Genomic DNA, 26,119 nt, shown 5'->3' with positions numbered 1-26,119 from the left:
ATGAAGAGTAATTGGCCATTGGAATGTGCTGCTTAGGGAGGTGGTGGAGTCACCATCCCTGGAGGTGTTCAAAAGGGGACTGATCTGGCACTTGGTGCCATGGTTTAGTTACTCATGAGGTGTTGGGGGATAGGTTGGACTTGATGATCTCTTTCCAACCTTATTGATTCTGTGACGTCAGTCAACATCAAAGTAGTAAGATATGGAACGGTCACTGAACGTTGCAAAAGAAAACTGCTGTGTTTAGATAACATGAGCTACCCAGCTGTGAGAGAGACACAGAAAAACAACTTAGTGACTCATTCCTCAGACCCTGAGACATGATGTCACTGAGTTCTGAAGACTTGTTTTTTAATATCTTAGTGCAGGGTAAGAGCAGAAGGTTTGCTTCCTACCTGTAGTGTACGTGAGTAACTGTTGGTTGTCGGTAGCCGAGGATCCAAGTTTGGATGTCTATGGGTTCACCTTTGGGATAGGCAATGGTGGTGTCTATCACCCACTGGAGGCCTTTTGACTTATTCTCTAGGGAACAAAAAGAAATGTGCTTGTCAAAATAATCAGAAAGTGCATGTCACTCACTTGAGAGCTTTTCCCTTTTCATATTACTTCATGGAGCATAAGGCACCAACAAGGTAAGGCAGACAAAACCCAAATCCAGATTTCACTACAGAGCACAGAAATACCTTCACAAACTTCAGGTAGATCAAGACTTCACTTTCACAGTTATTTTTGCTGTTCTTATATATTGCAGTACACAGAACTAGTTCATTCATGGGGTATGAATAGAACAGAATAGAACACAACAGAATAGAATAGAACAGACCAGGTTGGAAGAGACCTTCAAGATCATCGCGTCCAACCCATCAACCAATCCAACCCATCTCAACAACTAAACCATGGCACCAAGCACCCTATCAAGTCTCCTCCTGAACACCTCCAATGATGGTGACTCCACCACCTCCCCAGGCAGCCCATTCCAATGGGCAATCACTCTCTCTGTATAGAACTTCTTCCTAACCTCCAGCCTAAACCTCCCCTGGTGCAGCCTGAGACTGTGTCCTCTTGTTCTGGTGCTGGCTGCCTGGGAGAAGAGACCAACCTCTGCCTAGCTACAACATCCCTTCAGATAGTTGTAGAGAGCAATAAGGTCACCCCGAGTCTCCTCCTCTTCTCCAGGCTAAGCAACCCCAGCTCCCTCAGCCTCTCCTCATAGGGCTGTGCTCCAGACCCCTCACCAACTTTGTTGCCCTTCTCTGGACACCTTCCAGCAAGTCAACCTCCTTCCTAAACTGAGGGGCCCAGAACTGGACACAGCACTCCAGGTGTGGCCTAAGCAGTGCAGTGTACAGGGGCAGAATGACCTCCCTGCTCCTGCTGGCCACACTGGTTTGTTCATCTAAAGTCTCTTCTGAGGGAACTGGAGCTGCCTTATATCTGAGGTCATATTATGTTTGGGCCTGTATAGTAATATGCTTACTTAATGCTTAATACATTAATATAGTAATATGCTTACCTCACAGCCAGCAATACCTTAAAGTTGGCTATCAAACACCTGTTGGCAGAAGCATGTAAGTCTTAGTCTAAAGTACAAGACTCTTCAAGCCTGAAGCTGAGATAACTATGAAAGTAATGTGGCAGAGGCTGACAAGAACACTGCCAGCATGAAGAACGTGCTCAGGGACAGACTGCTCATCATCTTTCTCTGTACAAGAATAGACATATTCAAAAAGAAGCCAGGAGGCAAAGCCTTCAGAGCAAACAGAGAGAAATCATTCTTTGGGCAGAGAGACAGAGACAGCCTGGAACCCCTTGCTGAAGAATGTCAGGGATCCTGAGAGTTAGGTTCAAGAGAACTGGACAAGTATGCAGAAGAAATTTCTTGAAGGTTAACATCAGGAACAGTGTGGCCAGCAGGAGCAGGGAGGTCATGCTGCCCCTCTACTCAGCACTGGTTAGGCCACACCTCGAGTCCTGTGTCCAGTTCTGGGCCACTCAGTTTAAGAAGGACATTGAGGCACTTGAAGGTGTCCAGAGAAGGGCAACAAAGCTGGGGAGAGGCCTTGAGCACAGCCCTGAGAGGAGAGGCTGAGGGAGCTGGGGTTGCTTAACCCGGAGAAGAGGAGGCTCAGGGGAGACCTCATTGCCCTCTACAACTACCTGAAGGGAGGTTGTAGCCAGGAAGGGGTTGGTCTCTTCTCTCAAGCAACCAGCACCAGAACACGAGGACACAGTCTCAAGCTGTGCCAGGGGAGGTTTAGGCTCGAGGTGAAGAGAAAGTTCTTCACTGAGTTGTTAGCCATTGGAATGTGCTGCCCAGGGAGGTGGTGGAGTCACCATCCCTGGAGGTGTTCAAGAGGGAATTGAATGTGGCACTTGGTGCCATGGTCTAGTCATGAGGTCTGTGGTGACAGGTGGGACTTGATGATCTTTGAGGTCTCTTCCCACCTTGGTGATTCTGCGATTCTGAACAAGCAGAAGCTCCTGCCTGGCTTGGGAAACCGACCACACCAGAAGCAGAAGCTATGAGATTATGTGGGGGAAGTATGATCCGTTTGATGTGTTCATGCTTGTGCTCTCATAGCCACTTGAAGCCATGGACAAGAGGTTGGGCTAGACAGATGTTTGGTCTTGCCCAGAGTTGCCACTCAAATTTTACAGAAGAGAGACCACACACATGCAGTAGTCTGCGAAGCAGTCTGAGGCACACGCTACCAGCCACAGCCACTGCTGCCAACCAGCACCAACCTGCAAGGATGACTCAGGAGTTTCTGCCTGCATTTCATTTGGGTTGCATTTCATTCAATGTGCATCCAAATTAATGAAGTGTGAGAAGGTGATTAGAGCTACACTATCACAAATGGTGTCCCCCAGGGATCAGTGCTGGGCCCCAGCCTCTCCAATATCTTTACTGATGATCTGGATGAGGGCATTGAGTCCATCAGCAGTAAATTTGCAGATGACACCAAGCTGGGGGCAGGAGTTGATCTGTTAGAGGTTAGGAGAGCTCTGCAGAGGTACACTGACAGGCTGGGCAGATGGGCAGAGTCCAAGGGCAGCAGATTGAACACATCCAAGTGCCAGGTTCTACACATTGGCCACAACAACCCCATACAGTGCTACAGGCTGGGGTCAGAGTGGCTGAGAGCAGCCAGGCAGAAAGGGACCTGGGGGTACTGGTTGATAGTAGGCTGAACATGAGCCTGCAGTGTGCCCAGGTGGCCAGGAAGGCCAATGGCATCCTGGCCTGCATCAGGAACAGTGTGGCCAGCAGGAGCAGGGAGGTCATTCTGCCCTGTACTCTGCACTGGTTAGGCCACACCTTGAGTCCTGTGTCCAGTTCTGGGCCCCTCAGTTTAGGAAGGAGGTTGACTTGCTGGAAGGTGTCCAGAGAAGGGCAACAAAGCTGGGGAGCGGTTTGGAACACAGCCCTGTGAGGAGGGGCTGAGGGAGCTGGGGTTGCTTAGCCTGGAGAAGAGGAGACTCAGGGGAGACCTTATTGCTCTCTACAACTACCTGAAGCATGGTTGTAGCCAGGCAGTGGTTGGTCTCTTCTCCCAGGCAACCAGCACCAGAACAAGAGGACACAGTCTCAAGCTGTGCCAGGAGAAGTTTAGGCTGGAGGTGAGGAGAAAGTTCTTCCTAGAAAGAGAGATTGGCCATTGGAATGTGCTGCCCAGGGAGGTGGTGGAGTCCCCATCCCTGGAGGTGTTTAAGAAGAGACTGGATGAGGCAATTGGTGCCATGGTTTAGTTGATTAGATGGTGTTGGGTGAGAGGTTGGACTCCATGACCTCCAAGGTCTTTTCCAACCTGGTTAATTCTACTCTATTCTAAATATCTAGCAATTATTTTAAGCAGCAGGTAGTGCTTTCATCATCATGCCTGCTCACCAATGGCTTGAAGTGCTTCATTACAGATCACACACACTGGCTGAATTAGGCCACACAGTATTTCCTAATTATAGTAGCAGCATCCTTCCAATTTGACCAGGGGCATGAGATGCACCAGGGTTGCCAGCATGATAGCAGAATGATTGTCAAGCCTGTCCTAAGAAAAGCAGCAACTACAGAGACCTTGATTTCAGAGGTAGCAATGTATTAGAGAAGAACCAATGGGAAGTTAATAGCAATTCCACAGAAGTATTCATTCAAAAATGGATTTCAAAACAAGCCCATTCCCATTTATTTTTTTTCCCTAGACAAGAAGTAAAAATGGATAAAGAGAAGTAAATTGTGTAAGCACACATCATTAATTGCAGTTAAAAATAGGCCTGATGAATCTGGGCACATCATCTTATTATTTACTGTAAAATGCTTCCAAATATTTTATTAAGTATTTAGCTAATATTCCCAACTGTTCTTTCAGCAGATAATGGTGAGGATAGGATAGGATAGGATAGGATAGGATAGGATAGGATAGGATAGGATAGGATAGGATAGGATAGGATAGGATAGGATAGGATAGGATAGGATAGGATAGGATAGGATAGGATAGGATAGGATAGGATAGGATAGGATAGGATAGGATAGGATAGGAGAGGAGAGGAGAGGAGAGGAGAGGAGAGGAGAGGAGAGGAGAGGAGAGGAGAGGAGAGGAGAGGAGAGGATAGGAGAGGATAGGAGAGGATAGGAGAGGATAGGAGAGGATAGATCAGACCAGGTTGGAAGAGACCTTCAAGATCATCATGTTCAACCTATCATCCAACACCGCCTACTCAACTAAACCATGCAACCAAGCACCCCATCAAGTCTCCTCCTGAACACCTCCAGTGATGGTGACTCCACCACCTCCCCAGGCAGCCCATTCCAATGGGCAATCACTCTCTCTGTGTAGAGCTTCCTCCTAACCTCCAGCCTAAACCTCCCCTGGCACAGCTTGAGACTGTGTCCTCTTGTTCTGGTGCTGGGTGCCTGGCAGAAGAGACCAACCTCTGCCTGGCTACAACCTCCCTTAAGTACAGCTACCTTAAGGTAGTTGTAGAGAGCAAGAAGGTCTCCCCTGAGCCTCCTCTTCTCCAGGCTAAGCAACCCCAGCTCCCTCAGTCTCTCCTCACAGGGCTGTGTTCCAAGCCCCTCACCAGCCTTATTGCACTTCTCTGGACACCTTCCAGCAAGTCAACCTCCTTCCTAAACTGAGGGGCCCAGAACTGGACACAGGACTCAAGGTGTGGCCTAACCAGTGCAGTGTACAGGGGCACAATGACCTCCCTGCTCCTGCTGGCCACACTGTTCCTGATGCAGGCCAGGATGCCATTGGCCCTCCTGGCTGCCTGGGCACACTGCAGGCTCATGTTCAGCCTGTATCAACCAGCACCCCCAGGTCCCTCTCTGCCTGGCTGCTCTCAGCCACTCTGACCCCAGCCTGCAGTACTGCATGGGGTTGCTGTGGCCAACGTACAGAACCTGGCGCTTGGATGTGTTCAATCTCCTGCCCTTGGATTCTGCATTCATTACAGTAAGACTCCTGCAGTCCTCTTCTATGCTAATTTTCTACCTCCTGCTTCTGTGGAGTAGAGCTGGTGCATGGATTCCTCAGCCCAGCCCTAAACTCACCTCCATGCCCTTCTAGGGCAGGGTGAAAAGGAAAACCTGCCTGTGACAGCCCAGCAGGAACCACAGGCTAGGCAAAAATGAATTCATTCTTAAGGCATCAGGCTCCACAGACCCTCCTTTAGAGAAAGCACAGCTACCTCCATGTGCAAGTACCAAGACACGCTACCAAATCAGTCCCAGGCATATTTCTGCAGGCTCTGCTTTAAAATAAGCCTTACATAATCATCCCCAGATCTCCCACTGCCAAAAAAAGCCTTTAGTCACCAAGGATGTAAAAAAGAAATGCTGAACTCAATCTTGGTGTTCACTTCTGTGGAGGGCTACTTTGCTGTGTTGTCCAATGCTGCTGAGCATGTTTATTTTAAAGTCAATTAAAAACATGAAGAGACAACTGCACACACCCCAAGGAGGCAGGACCTCAGCATGCCCATTTCAAGCCTAAGTAGACTGGAGTCACCATCACTGGAGGTGTTTAGGAAGAGACTGGATGGGGTGCTTGGTGCCATGGTTTAGTTGATTAGATGGTGTTGGGTGATAGGTTGGACTCAGTGATCTCAAAGGTCTTTACCAACCTGATTAATTCTATTCAGGTCCTCAAGACATTGAGAGCTCCATCATCCTCTCTGGTCCTCTCACAGCAGATACTTAACTGTCTACAACCACAAATTCAGTGGGTTTCAAGCTTCCCTTGTGCTGTCCCTGAAGTAATTCTCAACCAGTGCTAAAAGTCATGTTTGACCATGCAAAAGACTCTTCCAACTCACTAGCAGATCATCAGCATCAGTGTTTACCACAGAGAAAGAGTAGGTTGTAAAGACAGGTTTCAGCAGGAAATCTCTCCAAGTGAGCTCTGGGAGGTGTGATACTGCTGGCTTGCATCTAGAGCTGTTAAAAAATGCACCAGCCAGGTGTGAACCTGAGTACCACAGTTTCCACTTGAACATATTTCCAAGCACTCCCTCATCTTCAGCTGTGGTTTTCCTGAACACTTGCATCACTCTAAATACAGCCAGAAGAGGATGTTGCCTCCCCAACATACAGCAAGGTGCTCTTGCAACGTGCTCCTTGTTCTCTTGTGGATGTAGTCTGCCTGGACTTCAGCAAGGCCTTTGACACTGTCTCCCACAGCAAACTCCTGGCCAAGCTGTCAGCCCCTAGCTTGGACAGCAGCACTCTGAGCTGGGTTAGAAACTGGCTGGAGGCTGAGCCCAGAGAGTGGTGGTGAATGGTGCCACAGCCAGCTGGCAGCCAGGCACCAGTGGTGTGCCCCAGGGATCAGTGCTGGGCCCCATCCTGCTGGATATCTTCATTGATGATCTGGATGAGGGAATTGAGTCCATCATCAGTAAATTTGCTGATGACACCAAGCTGGGGGCAGGAGTTGATCTGTTAGAGGGTTGAGAGGCTTTGCAGAGGGACCTTGACAGGCTGGACAGAGTCCAAGGGAATGAGGTTGAACACATCCAAGTGCCAGGTTCTGCACATTGGCCACAACAACCCCATGCAGTGCTACAGGCTGGGGTCAGAGTGGCTGGAGAGCAGCCAGGCAGAGAGGGACCTGGGGGTGCTGGTCGATGGTAGGCTGAACATGAGCCTGCAGTGTGCCCAGGCAGCCAAGAGGGCCAATGGCATCCTGGCCTGCATCAGGAACAGTGTGGCCAGCAGGAGCAGGGAGGTCATTGTGCCCCTGTACACTGCACTGGTTAGGCCACACCTTGATTCCTGTGTCCAGTTCTGGGCCCCTCAGTTTAGGAAGGAGGTTGACTTGCTGGAAGGTGTCCAGAGAAGGGCAACAAAGCTGGGGAGGGGTTTGGAACACAGCCCTGTGAGGAGAGGCTGAGGGAGCTGGGGTTGCTTAGCCTGGAGAAGAGGAGACTCAGGGGAGACCTCATTGCTCTCTACAACTACCTGAAGGGAGGTTGTAGACAGGCAGAGGTTGGTCTCTTCTCCCAGGCAGCCAGCACCAGAACAAGAGGACACAGTCTCAAGCTGTGCCAGGGGAGGTTTAGGCTGGATGTTAGGAAGAAATTCTTCATAGACAGAGTAATTGCCCATTGGAATGTGCTGCCCAGGGAGGTGGTGGAGTCACCATCACTGGAGGTGTTTAGGACACGACTGGATGGGGTGCTTGGTGCCCTGGTTTAGTTGATTAGATGGTGTTGGGTGATGGGTTGGATGTGATGACCTTGAGAAGGTCTCTTCCAACCTGGTCTGGTCTATTCTGTTCTATTCTCCCTTCCTCCTGGGATGGACAGCTGAGCTTCAAATTGAGTCTTTTCCCAAAGATCAGTTCTCAGACATACTCATTACCCCAAGATCTCTCCATAATACATTACCTGGAGTAAAACAAAAAGCCTCTTTTTCCAGGATAAAGAATAAACCCTTCCCACATGTTATTGAAGTCACATTCCTTACAGAACAGTGAATCAAAAAGTTTGATTAAAAAGAGGGAGGGAAAGAGGAAGGAAAAGGAAAATCAATTCTGCAGTCCAGCACCCAGCTCTGCTGAGGGAAAATTGAATTTCTCAGAGAAAAAGCCTCAGAACTAAATGTACTGTGCTGCACTTAAAAACAGCAAGATAAGATTTCAATATGGCTCTGACCAAGCTCACAGCAACCTCTTATCAGAGAGAAAAAATTGCTGCACGGTAAGATCCAGCAGTATGAAAAACTGCCCAATGTACCAGAGCAAAGCTGATCAGAGCAAAGCACAGAATCACCAAGGTTGGAGGAGACCTCAAAGATCATCGAGTCCAACCCGTCACCACAGACCTCATGACTAGACCATGGCACCAAGTGTCACATCCAATCCCCTCTTGAACACCTTCAGGGATGGGGACTCCACCACCTCCCTGGGCAGCACATTCCAATGGCTAACAACTCTCTCTGGGAAGAACTTTCTCCTCACCTCCAGCCTGAACTTCCCCTGGTGCAGCTTGAGACTGTGTCCTCCTGTTCTGGTGCTGGTTGCCTGGGAGAAGAGACCAACCCCCACCGGGCTACAACCTCCCTTCAGGTAGTTGTAGAGGGCAATGAGGTCTCCCCTGAGCCTCTTCTCCAGGCTAAACAACCCCAGCTCTCTCAGCCTTTCCTCGCAGTAAGCTCTGGAACACCTCTCTTCAGTGACAACTGCTCCCAACCCCTTTGCACTGCCAGCCTGCTCTTTAACACTTAGAACACTCTGCAAGCTTTACAACTTACAGAAGATTGATTCTTAGCTTGTAGTGGGGTTTAGGCTGTGCCTTTAAAACTTAGTTGCAGGTTTTGAGCAGAAAAGTAGAAAAGTATCACTAAATGACTATTGGGTGTGAAAAGGAAAACAGAAGATCATTCTAAGCAAATTCATTGGGTAAATATCTGGGATAAGAGGAGCTGTACCATAACAATTCTTCCCTTTCCTCCTCCCTTCTGATCTCTGGCTGTTTGGCTTCACTCAGGAGAGAGAACCTGCTTGTCAGCTGGCTTTGGCTAAGCCTAACTCCTCTGCTCCTCTCTCTTGTCCCTTCTGTACAGGGAGTTAAGGGGGAGGCAGGGAGGGAGAAGCTAGTAGCTTCCCTGGTCCTTGGCCAGGGGGATCCTTGTACTGTTTATAACTGTAAATATCTGTGTAATATTGTAACTCCTGTCTGTTTTGTACACATTCATTGCATTTCATTGTAGAGTGTAGATTGTGCCTGTACATACAGCTTCGTTTGCTCTAGCTGAGTTGGTCTGGCAAAGTTAATGTTGGAGGAGGGGGGAAACTTCAGCCCACCACATAGCTGAGGAAACATTGTACTTGCAGCTGTGTCAGAGACTGAGCATTCTGTTAAAACATTCAGCTAATGAGCAAACCCAACCATGAATAGAATAGAATAGAATAGAATAGAATAGAATAGAATAGAATAGAATAGAATAGAATAGAATAGAATAGAATAGAATAGAATAGAATAGAATAGACCAGACCTGACCAGACCAGGTGGAAGAGACCTTCAAGATCATCGTAGTCCAGCCTATCATCCAACAAAACCTAATCAACTAACCCATGCAACCAAGCACCCTGTCAAGTCTCCTCCTGAACACCTCCAGTGATGGTGGCTCCACCACCTCCTCAGGCAGCCCATTCCAATGGGCAATCACTCTCTCTGTGTAAAACTTCCTCCTGACCTCCAGCCTAAACCTCTCCTGGTGCAGCCTGAGACTGTGTCCTCTTGTTCTGGTGCTGGCTGCCTGGGAGAAGAGACCAACCTCTGCCTGTCTACAAACCCCCTTCAGGTAGTTGTAGAGAGCAATAAGGTCACTCCTGAGCCTCCTCCTCTCCAGGCTAAGCAACCCCAGCTCCCTCAGCCTCTCCTCACAGGGCTGTGTTCCAAACCCCTCACCAACTTTGTTGCCCTTCTCTGGACTCGTTCCAGCAACTCAACCTCCTTCCTAAACTGAGGGGCCCAGAACTGGACACAGGACTCAAGGTGTGGCCTAACCAGTGCAGTGTACAGGGGCAGAATGACTTCCCTGCTCCTGCTGGCCACACTGTTCCTGATGCAGGCCAGGATGCCATTGGCCCTCCTGGCTGCCTGGGCACACTGCAGGCTCATGTTCAGCCTACCATCAACCAGCACCCCCAGGTCCCTCTCTGCCTGGCTGCTCTCCAGCCACTCTGACCCCAGCCTGTAGCACTGCCTGGGGTTGCTGTGGCCAACGTGCAGAGCCTGGCACTTGGATGTGTTCAACCTCCTGCCCTTGGACTCTGCCCATCTGTCCAGCCTGTCGAGGTCCCTCTGCAGAGCTCTCCTACCCTCCAGCAGATTAACTCCTGCCCCCAGCTTGGTGTCCTCTGCAAATTTACTGCTGATGGACTCAATGCCCTCATCCAGATCATCAATACAGATGTTCAAGAGGATGGGGCCCAGCACTGATAGGATGGGGCCCAGCACTGATAAAAAAGGTCACTACTGCCTGTCTGCTGCAGGCTTGAACCCACGACCCTGAGATTAAGAGTCTCACGCTCCACTGACTGAGCTGACTGTGCTCTCTCCACACACACATTGGTACCTGCAGGGTTAAGGGGATGATGGTTATGCCTCAAGCATTTTTATGCTGCCCACACTTCTCTTCTGCTCTAAAACCTTCTCCTGGAAGGCAGGTGCTGGCAGCAGTGCTCTATTTTGGGGTGCACAGCACATCTGCCTGGAGGGACACTTTCTTCAGGCACCAGAATCAATTCAAAGCCTCTTTCCAGGCACAGACACCACTTAACTACATTGTCTGTACTTTCTAGACACCACTTAAGCACATTGTCTGTACTTTCCAGCTTCACAGTCACTTGAGCCATCAATTGAGAGTACTGCCTCTCCTGTGTGTTTCTCCAGCCTTCTACATCTAGGAATATTTGCTACATCTCATTAAAGCTGAAGGGTACGGATGGGATAGGGAGGGGATGGGATGGGGAGGGGTAGGGATGGGGTAGGGATGGGATAGGGAAGGGATAGGGAAGGGATAGGGAAGGGAAGGGATAGGGAAGGGATAGGGAAGGGATAGGGAAGGGATAGGGAAGGGATAGGGAAGGGATAGGGAAGGGATAGGGAAGGGATAGGGAAGGGATAGGGAAGGGATAGGGAAGGGATAGGGAAGGGATAGGGAAGGGAAGGGATAGGGAAGGGATAGGGAAGGGATAGGGAAGGGATAGGGAAGGGATAGGGAAGGGATAGGGAAGGGATAGGGAAGGGATAGGGAAGGGATAGGGAAGGGATAGGGAAGGGATAGGGAAGGGATAGGGAAGGGATAGGGAAGGGATAGGGTAGGGATAGGGTAGGGATGGGATAGGGTAGGGATGGGATAGGGTAGGGATGGGATAGGGTAGGGATGGGATAGGGTAGGGATGGGATAGGGAAGGGAAGGGATAGGGAAGGGAAGGGGTAGGGAAGGGAAGGGGTAGGGAAGGGATAGGGAAGGGATAGGGAAGGGATAGGGTAGGGATGGGATAGGGTAGGGATGGGATAGGGTAGGGATGGGATAGGGAAGGGAAGGGATAGGGAAGGGAAGGGGTAGGGAAGGGAAGGGGTAGGGAAGGGAAGGGGTAGGGAAGGGATAGGGAAGGGATAGGGATGGGATAGGGTAGGGATGGGATAGGGTAGGGATGGGATAGGGTAGGGATGGGATAGGGTAGGGAAGGGATAGGGTAGGGAAGGGATAGGGTAGGGAAGGGATAGGGAAGGGAAGGGATAGGGAAGGGATAGGGAAGGGAAGGGATAGGGTAGGGATGGGATAGGGTAGGGAAGGGATAGGGTATGATTAACCAGGTTGGAAAAGACCTTTGGAGATCATCAAGTCCAACCTATCACCCAACACCATCTAATCAACTAACCAAGTGTTTGAAAACCCAGGAAGAGCAACAACTGTTTTAATGATTTAATTCAGCATCTGCCAGCAAGAAATGAAATCTCACCCTGATGAAAGCTTTTGTTTGGGACCTCAAACATGAAAGGCAGCCTGGCAAACTGTTAGAAGGTAGCTAAGAAAACAGAAGCTTCTGGTCCTGGGAAAGCAACTGATCAAGCACTGATCAGTTTGACTATTGATTATCTAGCTCAGGGCCAGCTGTTCCTCCCCTCACTTTACAGAGTGTTCCTCCCCTAACTTTACAGAGGAAGAATCAGGTAATAAAATGTGAGACATTCATAATTAAAGGGATTGGATCTTAAGAATATCATAATGAAGGCTAATGACATTTTGGGGAGGCCTGTGACCTTTGCACTTCACTGCATAAGCAGAGCTCTACCCAAGCAACAGCAGCAATCAGATTAGAGACCTTATCAAAGCAGGACAGGTGATGTAGAACCTAAAGACTGTTGCACAATTCTGGAACTATTATTTGAAGGCTGTAACCTCAGTGACATTCAACACACAAAAGCAAGCTGGGGAGAGAGTTGGGTAACATGATGAAAGCACTGTATGCAACCTGCTTTGTACCAAATGAGGGAGCAGTTTAGCACCTAAAGGACAAAACACCTTTTGCTTCTCTCATGTTTCCTTCTTTCACCCAGTACTACACACCCCACCAGCTGAGAAGGTTGAATGGTATAAGAACTGCAAGGGTAACTTTAACTTAGCCCATACTAATGAAACAACAGTACTGAAGAGCACTGCAGCTGTGCATCAGGAGCCAGCATGGACTGCCCAGGAAACTCAACAAGGACAGGACATAGGTTTTGATAAGGAGTTACTCAATCCACAAGCCAATTAAAACTAAAACTGGATTGAGGAGGGAAGTGAACTCCCAACATTACCAGTAAAGCTTGTCAGCAGCAAAAAGATTGGAAGAATGATAAGTTATGGAGAAGAAGGTTTATTATAGTGAGGTCAATTAGTTGGTAACTGGAGAGAAGGGAGGGAGGGAGAGAAGGGAGGGAGAGAAGGGAGGGAGAGAAGGGAGGGAGAGAAGGGAGGGAGAGAAGGGAGGGAGAGAAGGGAGGGAGAGAAGGGAGGGAGAGAAGGGAGGGAGAGAAGGGAGGGAGAGAAGGGAGGGAGAGAAGGGAGGGAGAGAAGGGAGGGAGAGAAGGGAGGGAGAGAAGGGAGGGAGAGAAGGGAGGGAGAGAAGGGAGGGAGAGAAGGGAGGGAGAGAAGGGAGGGAGAGAAGGGAGGGAGAGAAGGGAGGGAGAGAAGGGAGGGAGAGAAGGGAGGGAGAGAAGGGAGGGAGAGAAGGGAGGGAGAGAAGGGAGGGAGAGAAGGGAGGGAGAGAAGGGAGGGAGAGAAGGGAGGGAGAGAAGGGAGGGAGAGAAGGGAGGGAGAGAAGGGAGGGAGAGAAGGGAGGGAGAGAAGGGAGGGAGAGAAGGGAGGGAGAGAAGGGAGGGAGAGAAGGGAGGGAGAGAAGGGAGGGAGAGAAGGGAGGGAGAGAAGGGAGGGAGAGAAGGGAGGGAGAGAAGGGAGGGAGAGAAGGGAGGGAGAGAAGGGAGGGAGAGAAGGGAGGGAGAGAAGGGAGGGAGAGAAGGGAGGGAGAGAAGGGAGGGAGAGAAGGGAGGGAGAGAAGGGAGGGAGAGAAGGGAGGGAGAGAAGGGAGGGAGAGAAGGGAGGGAGAGAAGGGAGGGAGAGAAGGGAGGGAGAGAAGGGAGGGAGAGAAGGGAGGGAGAGAAGGGAGGGAGAGAAGGGAGGGAGAGAAGGGAGGGAGAGAAGGGAGGGAGAGAAGGGAGGGAGAGAAGGGAGGGAGAGAAGGGAGGGAGAGAAGGGAGGGAGAGAAGGGAGGGAGAGAAGGGAGGGAGAGAAGGGAGGGAGAGAAGGGAGGGAGGAAGGGAGAGAAGGGAGGGATTAACCAGGTTGGGAAAGACCTTTGAGATCATCAAGTCCAACCTATCACCCAACACCATCTAATCAACTAAACCATGGCACCAAGTGCCTCATCCAGTCTCCTCTTGAACACTCCCAGTGATGGTGACTCCACCACCTCCCTGGGCAGCACATTCCATGAAGTAGTGCACAGGCAAACTGTGACTCCTGAAGCTCCAGTGTGATGCTAATGAAAAATAAGCACTCCCCAGACAAAGGAGTGCAGTAGTAACGTGCAGAGCGTTTGCACACAATCTCTGTGCAAGGCAGTGGCAAAGCCCTGTAGGTGCTACCTCTGGTGCTTGCACCCACAAGCCAGCAGTGGTAACCCAAAGGTACAACACAGCTGGAGTTCACTGAGCCACTTTTCAGCTGGAGTTCACTGAGCCACTTTTTTCATGTTGAAAAAAGGGAAAGAATAACAGAGAGAAAAATACAGATGATCACTAACTTGGTCAGCTTCTAACATTGTAATAGAACCCAGAGTACAGTGAAGTCATTTGGAAGGCAGACAGTTAAAGGAAGAGTCTAGAATAGAATAGAATAGAATGGAATAGAATAGAATAGAATAGACCAGGTTAGAAGAGACCTTCAAGATCATCGCGTCCAACTGATCATCCAACACCACCTAATCAACTAACCCATAGCACCAAGCACCCCATCAAGTCTCCTCCTGAACACCTCCAGGGATGGTGACTCCACCACCTCCCCAGGCAGCCCATTCCAATGGGGCAATCACTCTCTCTCTATGTAAAACTTCCTCCTGACCTCCAGCCTAAACCTCCCCTGGAGCAGCCTGAGACTGTGTCCTCTTGTTCTGGTACTGGGTGCCTGGGAGAAGAGACCAACCCCCTCCTGGCTACAACCTCCACTTCAGGTAGTTGTAGACAGCAAGAAGGTCTCCCTGAGTCTCCTCTTCTCCAGGCTAAGCAACCCCAGCTCCCTCAGCCTCTCCTCACAGGGCTGTGTTCCAAGCCCCTCACCAACTTTGTTGCCCTTCTCTGGACACCATCCAGCAAGTCAACCTCCTTCCTAAACTGAGGGGCCCAGAACTGGACACAGGACTCAAGGTGTGGTGAACCAGTGCAGTGTACAGGGGGCAGAATGACCTCCCTGCTCCTGCTGCCCACGCTGTTCCTGTTGCAAGCCAGGATGCCACTGGCCCTCCTGGCTGCCTGGGCACACTGCTGGCTCTTGTTTAGCCTACTATCAACCAGCACCCCCAGGTCCCTCTCTGCCTGGCTGCTCTCCAGCCACTCTGACAAGGAAGAATTAACCTTTTGTACTTCTCTGAAAGGAAAGTTGTATCATACTCAAAACATTAGAGTGAGCTTAGGAGTATCTCAGCTTGAAGGACCTCATCTTCCTATCTATGAAACACCAGGCTCTCCTGGCACAGAGAAAGTTGACTTTGACTTCTCTCTTTCATCCCTTTTATTACATTTTCCTGTCCATCAATATGAAAGAACGACAGCTAAACCCAAACATTTCTTTCCCATTCTTGCCTACTAATGTTTCCTTCTGTACTTTGAGTGGGATGGACAGGGTGTGGTTCCACTGTACCCTGAGACAATTCCTGTATCTCGGTTCACAGTTAGGTCAACTACTATCAAATCACAGTCTCACAGTATCACTAAGGTTGGAAGAGACCTTGAGGATCATCAAGTCCAACCTGTCACCACAGACCTCATGACTAGACCATGGCACCAAGTGCCACATCCAATCCCCTCTTGAACACCTCCAGGGACAGTGACTCCACCACCTCCCTGGGCAGCACATTCCAATGGCTAACAGCTCTCTCAGTGAAGAACTTTCTCCTCACCTCCAGCCTAAACTTCCCCTGGCACAGCCTGAGACTGTGTCCTCTTGATCTGGTTCTGGTTCTGGTTGCCTGGGAGAAGAGACCAACCCCTTCCTGGCTACAACCTCCCTTCAGGGAGTTGGAGAGAGCAAGAAGGTCTCCCCTGAGCCTCCTCTTCTCCAGGCTAAGCAACCCCAGCTCCCTCAGCTTCTCCTCACAGGGCTGTGCTCAAGGCCTCTCCCCAGCCTTGTTGCCCTCCCCAGAGTCTGAATCAAGCCACTGAAAACCAACCAACCAACCCACCCAACCTCACCCCACCTAAAACAGAAAAAACCCCAACCAACAACAGCAAAAACCAACTAAAGACCCAACAACAACAAAAACAACCAACCCCCAAATCCCCAGCAAGCTAAGCTGACAGCAAGCCATGGATGAAAACATAAACCTCAGTATTTAACAAGTGCTTCTGGTCCCCTTCCAGGAGTAGAAGGCCTGCAATTCACATTTGGGAACTTCTAGCTTTTCATAACTTTTTCCCCACTGAGACAAGAATCAATAGAACAGGAAGAGGCCAAACCTTTCTCCTTAGAAAAGTAACTTTGCACAAGGACTACAGCACTCTGTTTCTCTTTCATACCTAAAATCATCGTATCATAGTATCAGTCAGGGTTGGAAGGGACCACAAGGATCATCTAGTTCCAACCCCCCTGCCATGGGCAGGGACACCCCACACTACATCAGCCTGCCCAGAGCCTCATCCAGACTGGGCCTCCAGGGACAGGGCCTCAACCACCTCCCTGGACAACCCATTCCAGGGCTTCACCACTCTCATGGGGAAGAACTTCCTCCTCACCTCCAGCTTCATTCCATTCCTCCATACTCTGAGACAACAAAGGCTCCCTTGCAGCCTTGCTTTTCTGAGTGTATTCTGAAAGAAAAGCATTCTAGTGTGTTCCACAGCTTGATTTTTCATTTCATTTAAAATCTTCCCAACCCCACTCCTGAAAGAATATCATCTCCCTTCATTTCTTAGGATGACAAGATTAACTTCAGCACTAAATATCTGGGAGCAATTTCTGTGTGAGGTTTCCTGCTAACCCTGGAATTTCACCCTTGGCACTGAACAAACCCAAAGTCATCTGCATGTATTGCTCCACAAGGATTGCTTTCTGCTTCAGACTGCTAAATGATTATGGTACTTTGGCTATGGAAACACCAGCGCTGCCCAGCAGTACAAAATCACCACTAACCCCTGACACATTCTCTCTACAATACGTAATAGAAGTGTTTAGAATAAACCAGCTTGGAAGAGACCTTCAAGATCATTGTGTCCAACCTATTATCCAACACCACCTAAACAACTAACCCATGGCACCAAGCACCCCATCAAGTCTCCTCCTGAACACCTCCAATGATGGTGACTCCACCACCTTGCAGGGCAGCTCATTCCAATGGGCAATCACTCTCTCTGTGTAGAACTTCTTCCTAACCTCCAGCCTAAACCTCCCCTGGCACAGCTTGAGACTGTGTCCTCTTGTTCTGGTGCTGGTTTTAAATAAGAAAATACAAGAAGAGAAGGGAGGAGAAGGGAGGAGAAGGGAGGAGAAGGGAGGAGAAGGGAGGAGAAGGGAGGAGAAGGGAGGAGAAGGGAGGAGAAGGGAGGAGAAGGGAGGAGAAGGGAGGAGAAGGGAGGAGAAGGGAGGAGAAGGGAGGAGAAGGGAGGAGAAGGGAGGAGAAGGGAGGAGAAGGGAGGAGAAGGGAGGAGAAGGGAGGAGAAGGGAGGAGAAGGGAGGAGAAGGGAGGAGAAGGGAGGAGAAGGGAGGAGAAGGGAGGAGAAGGGAGGAGAAGGGAGGAGAAGGGAGGAGAAGGGAGGAGAAGGGAGGAGAAGGGAGGAGAAGGGAGGAGAAGGGAGGAGAAGGGAGGAGAAGGGAGGAGAAGGGAGGAGAAGGGAGGAGAAGGGAGGAGAAGGGAGGAGAAGGGAGGAGAAGGGAGGAGAAGGGAGGAGAAGGGAGGAGAAGGGAGGAGAAGGGAGGAGAAGGGAGGAGAAGGGAGGAGAAGGGAGGAGAAGGGAGGAGAAGGGAGGAGAAGGGAGGAGAAGGGAGGAGAAGGGAGGAGAAGGGAGGAGAAGGGAGGAGAAGGGAGGAGAAGGGAGGAGAAGGGAGGAGAAGGGAGGAGAAGGGAGGAGAAGGGAGGAGAAGGGAGGAGAAGGGAGGAGAAGGGAGGAGAAGGGAGGAGAAGGGAGGAGAAGGGAGGAGAAGGGAGGAGAAGGGAGGAGAAGGGAGGAGAAGGGAGGAGAAGGGAGGAGAAGGGAGGAGAAGGGAGGAGAAGGGAGGAGAAGGGAGGAGAAGGGAGGAGGGAGAAGATCATCGTGTCCAACCCATCAACCCATCCAGCCACCTATATATCTAAACCAAGGCACCAAGCACCCTATCAAGTCTCCTCCTGAACACCTCCAATGATGGTGACCCCACCACCTCCCCAGGTTTCCATGCTATGGGAAGCCAGTGCAAAACAACTGTGCTGAAAGCAGCAGCCCACTGTCTTGCCCGCTCAGGCCGCTCATCTCAGCATAAAAAGTAAACTCAGCAGAACTAAAAGCAAGTATGAAAGCATTTATACAACACAACAATGCATTAGGGATGCATTTCACATTCACAGACAGCAGTGCAACAGGAAATGCTCTGCTCAACTCACACCTGAGACACTCAGCTTGCTAGTTACCCGAGGATGTGGCGCGGCCTTTACCTTGTATGGCAGCGTCTCCGCCTGCCGGAGTCCCGTTCTCCTGGGGCGCTACCAGCGTCCTCATGATCACTTGTGTCGCCCCGGTTCTCGGCAGGGTGACGTGCTGCAGAAATGGCAAGTTGTTTTTCTTGGCAAATTCCTGGCTTGTTTCTCTCCTTTTCCTCAGAAAGCCTCCCTCTGGAAACAGCACAATCCACTTCCGGTCACGGCTCCTGTAGTATTTCTCTAGATGCTCCTTCAGCAGCACCAGCTGCTGCTCACGGTGTGCTTTCCCCTGCAAGGAGAAAACAGGGCCTGAGTAAATGCTCAAGAGAGATAACATGAGGATAATTATTGCATTTCTATGATTGTTTTTCCTCTCTTTTCAATCATTCAAACAATCCTCTGTGCCAATGAAACACAATGTTCCCAAACGACCTGAGTTAATGTCGCTGACATAAAAGCCCTTGAATTTGAGGAGCAAGCTCCCAGTTTCATGATTTGTCTGCCAGGGATGGTGACTCCACCACCTCCCCATGCAGCCCACTCCAATGGGCAATCACTCTCTCTACATAGAACTTCTTCCTAACCTCCAGCCTAAACCTCCCCTGGCACAGCTTGAGACTGTGTCCTCTTGTTCTGGTGCTGGATGCTTGGGAGAAGAGACCAACCTCTGCCTGGCTACAACCTCCCTTCAGGTAGTTGTAGAGAGCAATAAGGTCACCCGTGAGTTTCCTCCTCTCCAGGCTAAGCAACCCCAGCTCCCTCAGTGTCTCCTCACAGGGCTGAGTTCCAAACGCCTCCCCAGCTTTGCTGCCCTTCTCTGGACATGCTCCAGCAAGTCAACCTCCTTCCTAAACTGAGGGGCCCAGAACTGGACACAGGACTCAAGGTGTGGCCTAAGCAGTGCAGTGTACAGTGGCACAATGACCTCCCTGCTCCTGCTGGCCACACTGTTCTTGATGCAGGCCAGGATGCCATTGGCCCTCCTGGCTGCCTGGGCACACTGCTGGCTCATGTTCAGCCTACCATCGACCAGCACCCCCAGGTCCCTCTCTCCCTGGCTGCTCTCAGCCACTCTGACCCCAGCCTGTAGCACTGCATGGGGTTGTTGTGGCCTAAGTGCAGAAGTAGGAAGTGATTCTACCTGTGTGAACTTCCACAAAGCCTGTAACAATAAAAATGTGATGCCCTGGCCAACAAGCTTCGAGGTTAATAATCATCTGCATATAGGATATAGAGAAGTGATAATTAAACCTGAAGGACCAATGTGAAGAGAAGAAATAAAAACAAAACCCAAGCCAATCTGCATTCAAAATTCACGTCAGAATAGAATAGACAAGGTTGGAAAAGACACCCAGGCTCTTCCTAAACACCTCCAGTGATGGTGACTCCACCACCTCCCTGGGCAGCACATCCCAATGGTCAATCTCTCTTTCTGTGAAGAATTTCTTCCTAACATCCAGCCTAAACCTCCCCCGGCACAGCTTCAGACTGTGTCCTCTTGTTCTGGTGCTGGTTGCCTGGGAGAAGAGACCAACTCCTCCCTGGCTACAACCTCCCTTCAGGGAGTTGTAGACAGCAAGAAGGTCTCCCCTGAGCCTCCTCTTCTCCAGGCTAAGCAACCCCAGCTCCCTCAGTCTCTCCTCTTAGGGAGATCATTATGTACCATTACTTTAAAATTCATTTCATTAGCACAACTTTTCCACTTAAGACAGTAAGATTTGTCCTTAATTACTGTAGAAATATCTTCAATAACCTTTTCTCTTTCCACTTCCACACACAGTGAGAGCAAGCTGCACTGGCCTTCCAGTATCTGAAGGGGGCTACAGGAAGGCTGGGGAGGGACTGCTCAGGATCTCAGGCAGTGATAGGACTAGGGGGAATGGAATGAAGCTGGAGGTGGGGAGATTCAGGCTGGAGGTGAGGGGGAAGTTCTTCCCCATGAGAGTGGTGAAGCCCTGGAATGGGTTGTCCAGGGAGGTGGTTGGGGCCCCATCCCTGGAGGTGTTTAAGCCCAGGCTGGATGAGGCTCTGGCCAGGCTGATGTAGTGTGGGGTGTCCCTGCCCATGGCAGGGGGGTTGGAACTGGATGATCCTTGTGGTCCCTTCCAACCCTGACTGATACTATAATACTAAGTAGAAATGTTTCACCAAGTGTCAAACTCTCTTCCTTTCCATAGTCTCACAGTACACAGTTGTATATCTCTAAAGTTCTTTATCATCCAATTCTGCCTGCAGTTTTCCAGCCATGCCTCTAGTGATGGTGAGAAATCTCACCATAGCTGTGTACAGCTGTCATTAAGTATTTATTTCGTTCTGAGTAATTAGTTACTCCTCCTCTGCCCACACATTGCAAGTCCAGACAAACAAAAACAAGGAAAGGGAAGAAACTTATGTGCTGGATGGTGCAGTTCATTTAACTGGCAGCAGGCTCACACACAGAAAGAGTGACTGGCCATTGGAATGTGCTGCCCAGGCAGGTGGTGGAGTCACCATCGCTGGAGGCGATGAGGCACTTGGTGCCATGGTTTAGTTGATCAGATGGTGTTGGGTGATAGGTTGGACTTGATGATCTCAAAGGCCTTTTCCAACCTGGTTGGAACTGCTTTGGCTGGAAGAGACCTTTAAGATCTTCAAGTCCAACCCTTAGCCCAGCACTGCCAGAGCACCACCAAGCCATGGCCCTCAGCACCACATCTACAGGGCTCTGAAACCCCTCCAGGGATGGGGACTCCACCACTGCCCTGGGCAGCCTGGGCCAGGCCTTGACAAGCCTTTTAGGGAAGAAATTGTTCCTCATGTCCAACCTAAACCTCCCCTGGGGCAACTTGAGGCCTTTCCTCTTGTCCTATTGCTTACTCCTTGGGAGAAGACACCAACACTCACCTCGCTCCAACCTCCTTTCAGGGAGTAAGGTCTCCACTGAGCCTCCTTTTCTCCAGACTGAACACCCCCAGTCCCCTCAGCTGCTCCTCCCCAGCCCTGTTCTCCCTTCATCCTCAGCCTTGTTGCCTTTTTCTGGACCTGCTCCAGCACCTGAGTATCTTTCTTGGAGAGAGGGGCCCAAAACTGACCCCAATATTCAAGATGTGATCTCACCAGGGCAAAATACAGAGGGATAATCCCTGCCCCAGTCCTGCTGGCCACACCATTGCTAATCCAGGCCAGGATGCTGGTGGCCTTCTTGGCCACCTGGGCTCACAGTGGCTCATCTTCAGCTGCTGCTGACTAACAACCCCAGGTCCTTGTTTGCTGGGCAGTTTCCAAGCACTCTGTCCCAAGCCTGGAGCATCCATGGGGTTGTTGTGACCCAGGTGCAGGACCCAGCCCTTGGCCTTGTCAAACCTCAGCCCACCACTTCCCAAGCAGCAGCCAAGCCTTGGCCATACTATTAATGGTTAATTCATACTATTAATGGTTAATTCTATTCTTGTCAATTTACTTCTACATTTCTGCTTTAGAGTGCAGTTTAATCAGCTGGAGAGCAGCCAGGTAGACAGGGACCTGGGGGTGCTCGTTGATGGTAGGCTGAACATGAGCCTGCAGTGTGCCCAGGCAGCCAGGAGGGCCAATGGCATCCTGGCCTGCATCAGGAACAGTGTGGCCAGCAGGAGCAGGGAGGTCATTCTGCCCCTGTACACTGCACTGGTTAGGCCACACCTTGAGTCCTGTGTCCAGTTCTGGGGCCCTCAGGTTAGGAAGGAGGTTGACTTGCTGGAACGAGTCCAGAGAAGGGCAACAAAGTTGGTGAGGGGCTTGGAACACAGCCCTATGAGGAGAGACTGAGGGAGCTGGGGTTGCTTAGCCTGGAGAAGAGGAGACTCAGGGGTGACCTTATTGCTCTCTACAACTACCTGAAGGGAGGTTGTAGACAGGAAGAGGTTGGTCTCTTCTCCCAGGCAGCCAGCAGCAGAACAAGAGGACACAATCTCAGGCTGCACCAGGGGAGGTTTAGGCTGGATGTTAGGAAGAAGTTCTATACAGAGAGAGTGACTGCCCATTGGAATGGGCTGCCTGGGGAGGTGGTGGAGTCACCATCACTGGAGGTGTTCGGGAGGAGACTTGATGGGGTGCTTGGTGCCATGGGTTAGTTGTTTAGGTGGTGTTGGATTGGTTGATGGGTTGGACACGATGATCTTGAAGGTCTCTTCCAACCTGGTCTATTCTATTCTATTCTATTCTATTCTATTCTATTCTATTCTATTCTATTCTATTCTATTCTATTCTATTCTATTCTATTCTATCCTATCCTATCCTATCCTATCCTATCCTATCCTATCAGCTAACAAACAATACCCCTGAAACAAAACAAAAGTGTAGAAAATAATCCAAGCTTTTTACTCACAGTATCACAGTATAACTTAGGTTGGAAAGGACCTCAAGGATCATCGAGTCCAACCTATCAATACAGACCCCATGACTAGACCATGGCACCAAGTGCCGCATCCAATCCCCTCTTGAACACCTCCAGGGTCGGTTACTCCACCACCTCCCTGGGCAACCCGTTCCAGTGACGAATGACTCGCTCGGTGAAGAACTTTCTCCTCACCTCGAGTCTAAACCTCCCCTAACCCTAACCTTACACTCCTTAACCTTTGCAATGCTGAGCTCAACACCTTCAAGAATCAATTAATTAGTTTATGCAGGTCCACCACCACCTTAAACTAGTCTGCTACACCACCATCAAATGGGATGGTCCTGCCTTTCCTTACCTGGAACTCTTATAGTCAAAGACCCAGCCAGACTCAGTGCTGAGCTTCAAGGTCAGTCACAAAAGAGAGGCATTAACAATGGGCAGGCAGAAGTGGAGAGAGGAAAAAAACTGCCTGTGTCCTTTGCTTGCACACCTTGCTCATAAAAGGCTCCTATCTTAATTGGATTCCATCAACATTTCTATCTAGCCAAACAATAAAATGAGCTTGGGAAGAAAGCTCTATGCAAATGTACACACTGCAGTGCAGTCACTTCATCCTGCAAAGCACCTAGGAGGCAATGAGCGAGTCCCACAGCACCACAATGTTCCAGCTCCAAGGATAAATCAGAGCACTGCTATGGTTCCACTCACCTGCCTTATAAAGAAGTCTCCATGGATCAGAGACACGATGCCAAAGTTGGTGTACTTAAAAATGTGATCCATCAGCCACATCATCTGACGGACAACCTGAAAAGGGAAGCACATAAATGCTTACTACACATCAAGTGCAAACAGCTATGTAAGTGCTGGTCACATTCTTGTCACCCTCAGAACAGCAACAGAACTAGAAAATATAAGGAACAAAGCCTTTTGGGTTTGGTTTTTTTTTGCCCCAAAGTATAAAGCAGCAGAGGTGCTGCTCTCCTCCTTAAACTCTTAGCCATGTGCTAGAGTAACGTGTCCAGAGAGGGGCAATGAGGCTGGGGAGAGGTCTGGAGCACAGCCCTGTGAGGAGAGGCTGAGGGAGCTGGAGTTGCTTAGCCTGGAGAAGGAGGCTCAGGGGAGACTTTCTTGCTCTCTACAACTACTGAAGGAAGGTGTAGACAGGTGGGGGTTGGTCTCTTCTCACCCTTTCCAACACCTCCAGGGACAGTGACTCCACCACCTCCTTGGCCATTGGAATGTGCTGCCCAATTACTCTTTCTGGGAAGAACTTTCTCCTCACCTCAAGCCTAAACCTCCCCTGGCATAGTTAGAGACTGTGTCCTCTTGTTCTGGTGCTGGTTGCCTGGGAGAAGAGACCAACCCCTTCCATGCTACTCTCCAAACACCAGCGGTTTGCACAGTAACTGAAATACTTTAACATCATCATTGAGGATCTGGATGAGGGGATTGAGTCAGTCATCAGCAAATTTGCAGAAGACAGCACGCTGGGAGCAGATGTTGGTCAGTTAGAGGGCAGAAGGGCTCTGCAGAGGGACCTCAACTGACTGGACAGATGGGCAGAGTCCAACAGGATGGCATTAAACAAATCCAAGTGCTGGGTGCTGCACTTTGGCCACAACAACCCCATGCAGAGCTACAGGCTGGGGTTGGAGTGGCTGAGAGCTGCCAAACAGAGAGGGACCTGGGGGTGCTGATTGACAGCTGCCTAAACATGAGCCAGCAGTGTGCCCACGTGACCAGGAAGGCCAATGGCATCCTGGCCTGCATTAGGAATAGTGTGGCCAGCAGGAGCAGGGAGCTCATTCTGCCCCTGGACTCTGCATTGGTTAGGCCACACCTTGAGTCCTGTGTCCAGTTCTGGGCCCCTCAGTTTAAGAAGGACATTGAGACACTTGAAGGTGTCCAGAGAAGGGCAACAAGGCTGGGGAGAGGCCTTGAGCACAGCCCTGTGAGGAGAGGCTGAGGGAGCTGGGGTCGCTTAGCCTGGAGAAGAGGAGGCTCAGGGGAGACCTCATTGCTCTCTACAACTACCTGAAGGGAGGTTGTAGTCAGGAAGGGGTTGGTCTCTTCTCCCAGGCAACCAGCACCAGAACAAGAGGACACAGTCTCAAGCTGCACCAGGGGAAGTTTAGGCTGGAGGTGAAGAGAAAGTTCTTCACTGAGTCATTCATCATTGGAATGTGCTGCCCAGGGAGGTGGTGGAGTCCCCATCCCTGGAGGTGTTCAAGAGGGGATTGGATGTGGCACTTGGTGCCATGGTCTAGTCATGAGGTCTGTGGTGACAGGTTGGACTCGATAATCTTTGAGGTCTCTTCCAACCTCAGTGATACTGTGATGCTCAGAATCCACATCCATGCCCTCAACGATACGTCTAACAAAACAGTCTGATGCAGTGGAAGATGGAGGCTGTTACCTCTTTTCTCATCTGGATGAATATGTGGTATGTGTAGAAAGCAGCAGATCATATTTCATGCAGGAACTGTGTTTTGCAAAAGCAGCTTGGTAATTTCCAACTGGCATCTCAAATTGCATGCACCAGGAAGTCTTCCTTCTAAAGAAATCTAATTATGTCTTGAAGCGCTCTGATTACCTCTATTATCCCTTCTGACCACAGCAGCTATGAATGGATCCCAGGTTCTGTATCTATATCCTTAAACTGTGGCTAAATGCTCGAAGTGAAGCTTTTACACTCTTGCAAGGACATGTTTGCCAAAGAACATTTAAAATAGAATACAGAATTAACAAGGTTGGAAAAGACCTCAGAGATCATCAAGTCAAACCTATCACGCAACACCTCATGACTCACTAAACCATAGCACCAAGTGCTACATCCAGTCGCTTCTTAAACACCTCCAGTGATGGTGACTCCACCACCTCCCTGGGCAGCACATTCCAATGGCCAATCTCTCTCTCTGTGAAGAACTTCTTCCTAACATCCATCCTGAACCTCCCCTGGTGCAGCCTGAGACTGTGTCCTCTTGTTCTGCTGCTGGTTGCCTGGGAGAAGAGACCAACCCCCTCCTGGCTACAACCTCCCTTCAGATAGTTGTAGACAGCAATAAGGTCTCCTCTGAGCCTGCTCTTCTCCTGGCTAAACAACCCCAGCTCCCTCAGCCTCTCCTCATAAGTTGTAGACAGGCAGAGGTTGGTCTCTTCTCCCGGGCAGCCAGCACCAGAACAAGAAGACACAGTCTTAGGCTGTGCCAGGGGAGGTTTAGGCTGGAGGTTAGGAAGAAGTTCTACACAGAGAGAGTGATTACCCATTGGAATGGGCTGCCCAGGGAGGTGGTGGAGTCACCATCACTGGAGGTGTTCAGGAGGAGATTTGATGGGGTGCTTGGTGCCATGGGTTAGTTGTTTAGGTGGGTTGGATTGGTTGATG

General features: G+C 50.2%; 1 protein-coding gene across 1 annotated transcript in view; it reads right to left on the bottom strand.

The window, feature by feature from the left end:
* The window catches only part of LPGAT1 (lysophosphatidylglycerol acyltransferase 1), a 99,524-nt gene that overhangs the window by 28,500 nt on the left and 44,905 nt on the right, over positions 1 to 26,119 (bottom strand). The window contains exons 5-7 of the mRNA XM_068168763.1: positions 23,443 to 23,538; positions 18,396 to 18,669; positions 396 to 522 (exon numbers count right to left, since the gene is read on the bottom strand). Coding sequence (XP_068024864.1) covers positions 396 to 522; positions 18,396 to 18,669; positions 23,443 to 23,538 — 497 coding nt within the window. The remainder of the gene's footprint in view (positions 1 to 395; positions 523 to 18,395; positions 18,670 to 23,442; positions 23,539 to 26,119) is intronic.

Source organism: Melanerpes formicivorus, unplaced genomic scaffold (genome assembly GCF_026170545.1).
Source record: "Melanerpes formicivorus ecotype bairdi unplaced genomic scaffold, bMelFor1.0.p_v2 SCAF_157, whole genome shotgun sequence".
In the NCBI taxonomy this organism is placed as follows: Eukaryota; Metazoa; Chordata; class Aves; order Piciformes; family Picidae; genus Melanerpes; species Melanerpes formicivorus.
The sequence above is the reverse complement of the archived record's forward strand: the minus strand, read 5'-3'. Positions and strand labels throughout refer to the sequence as shown.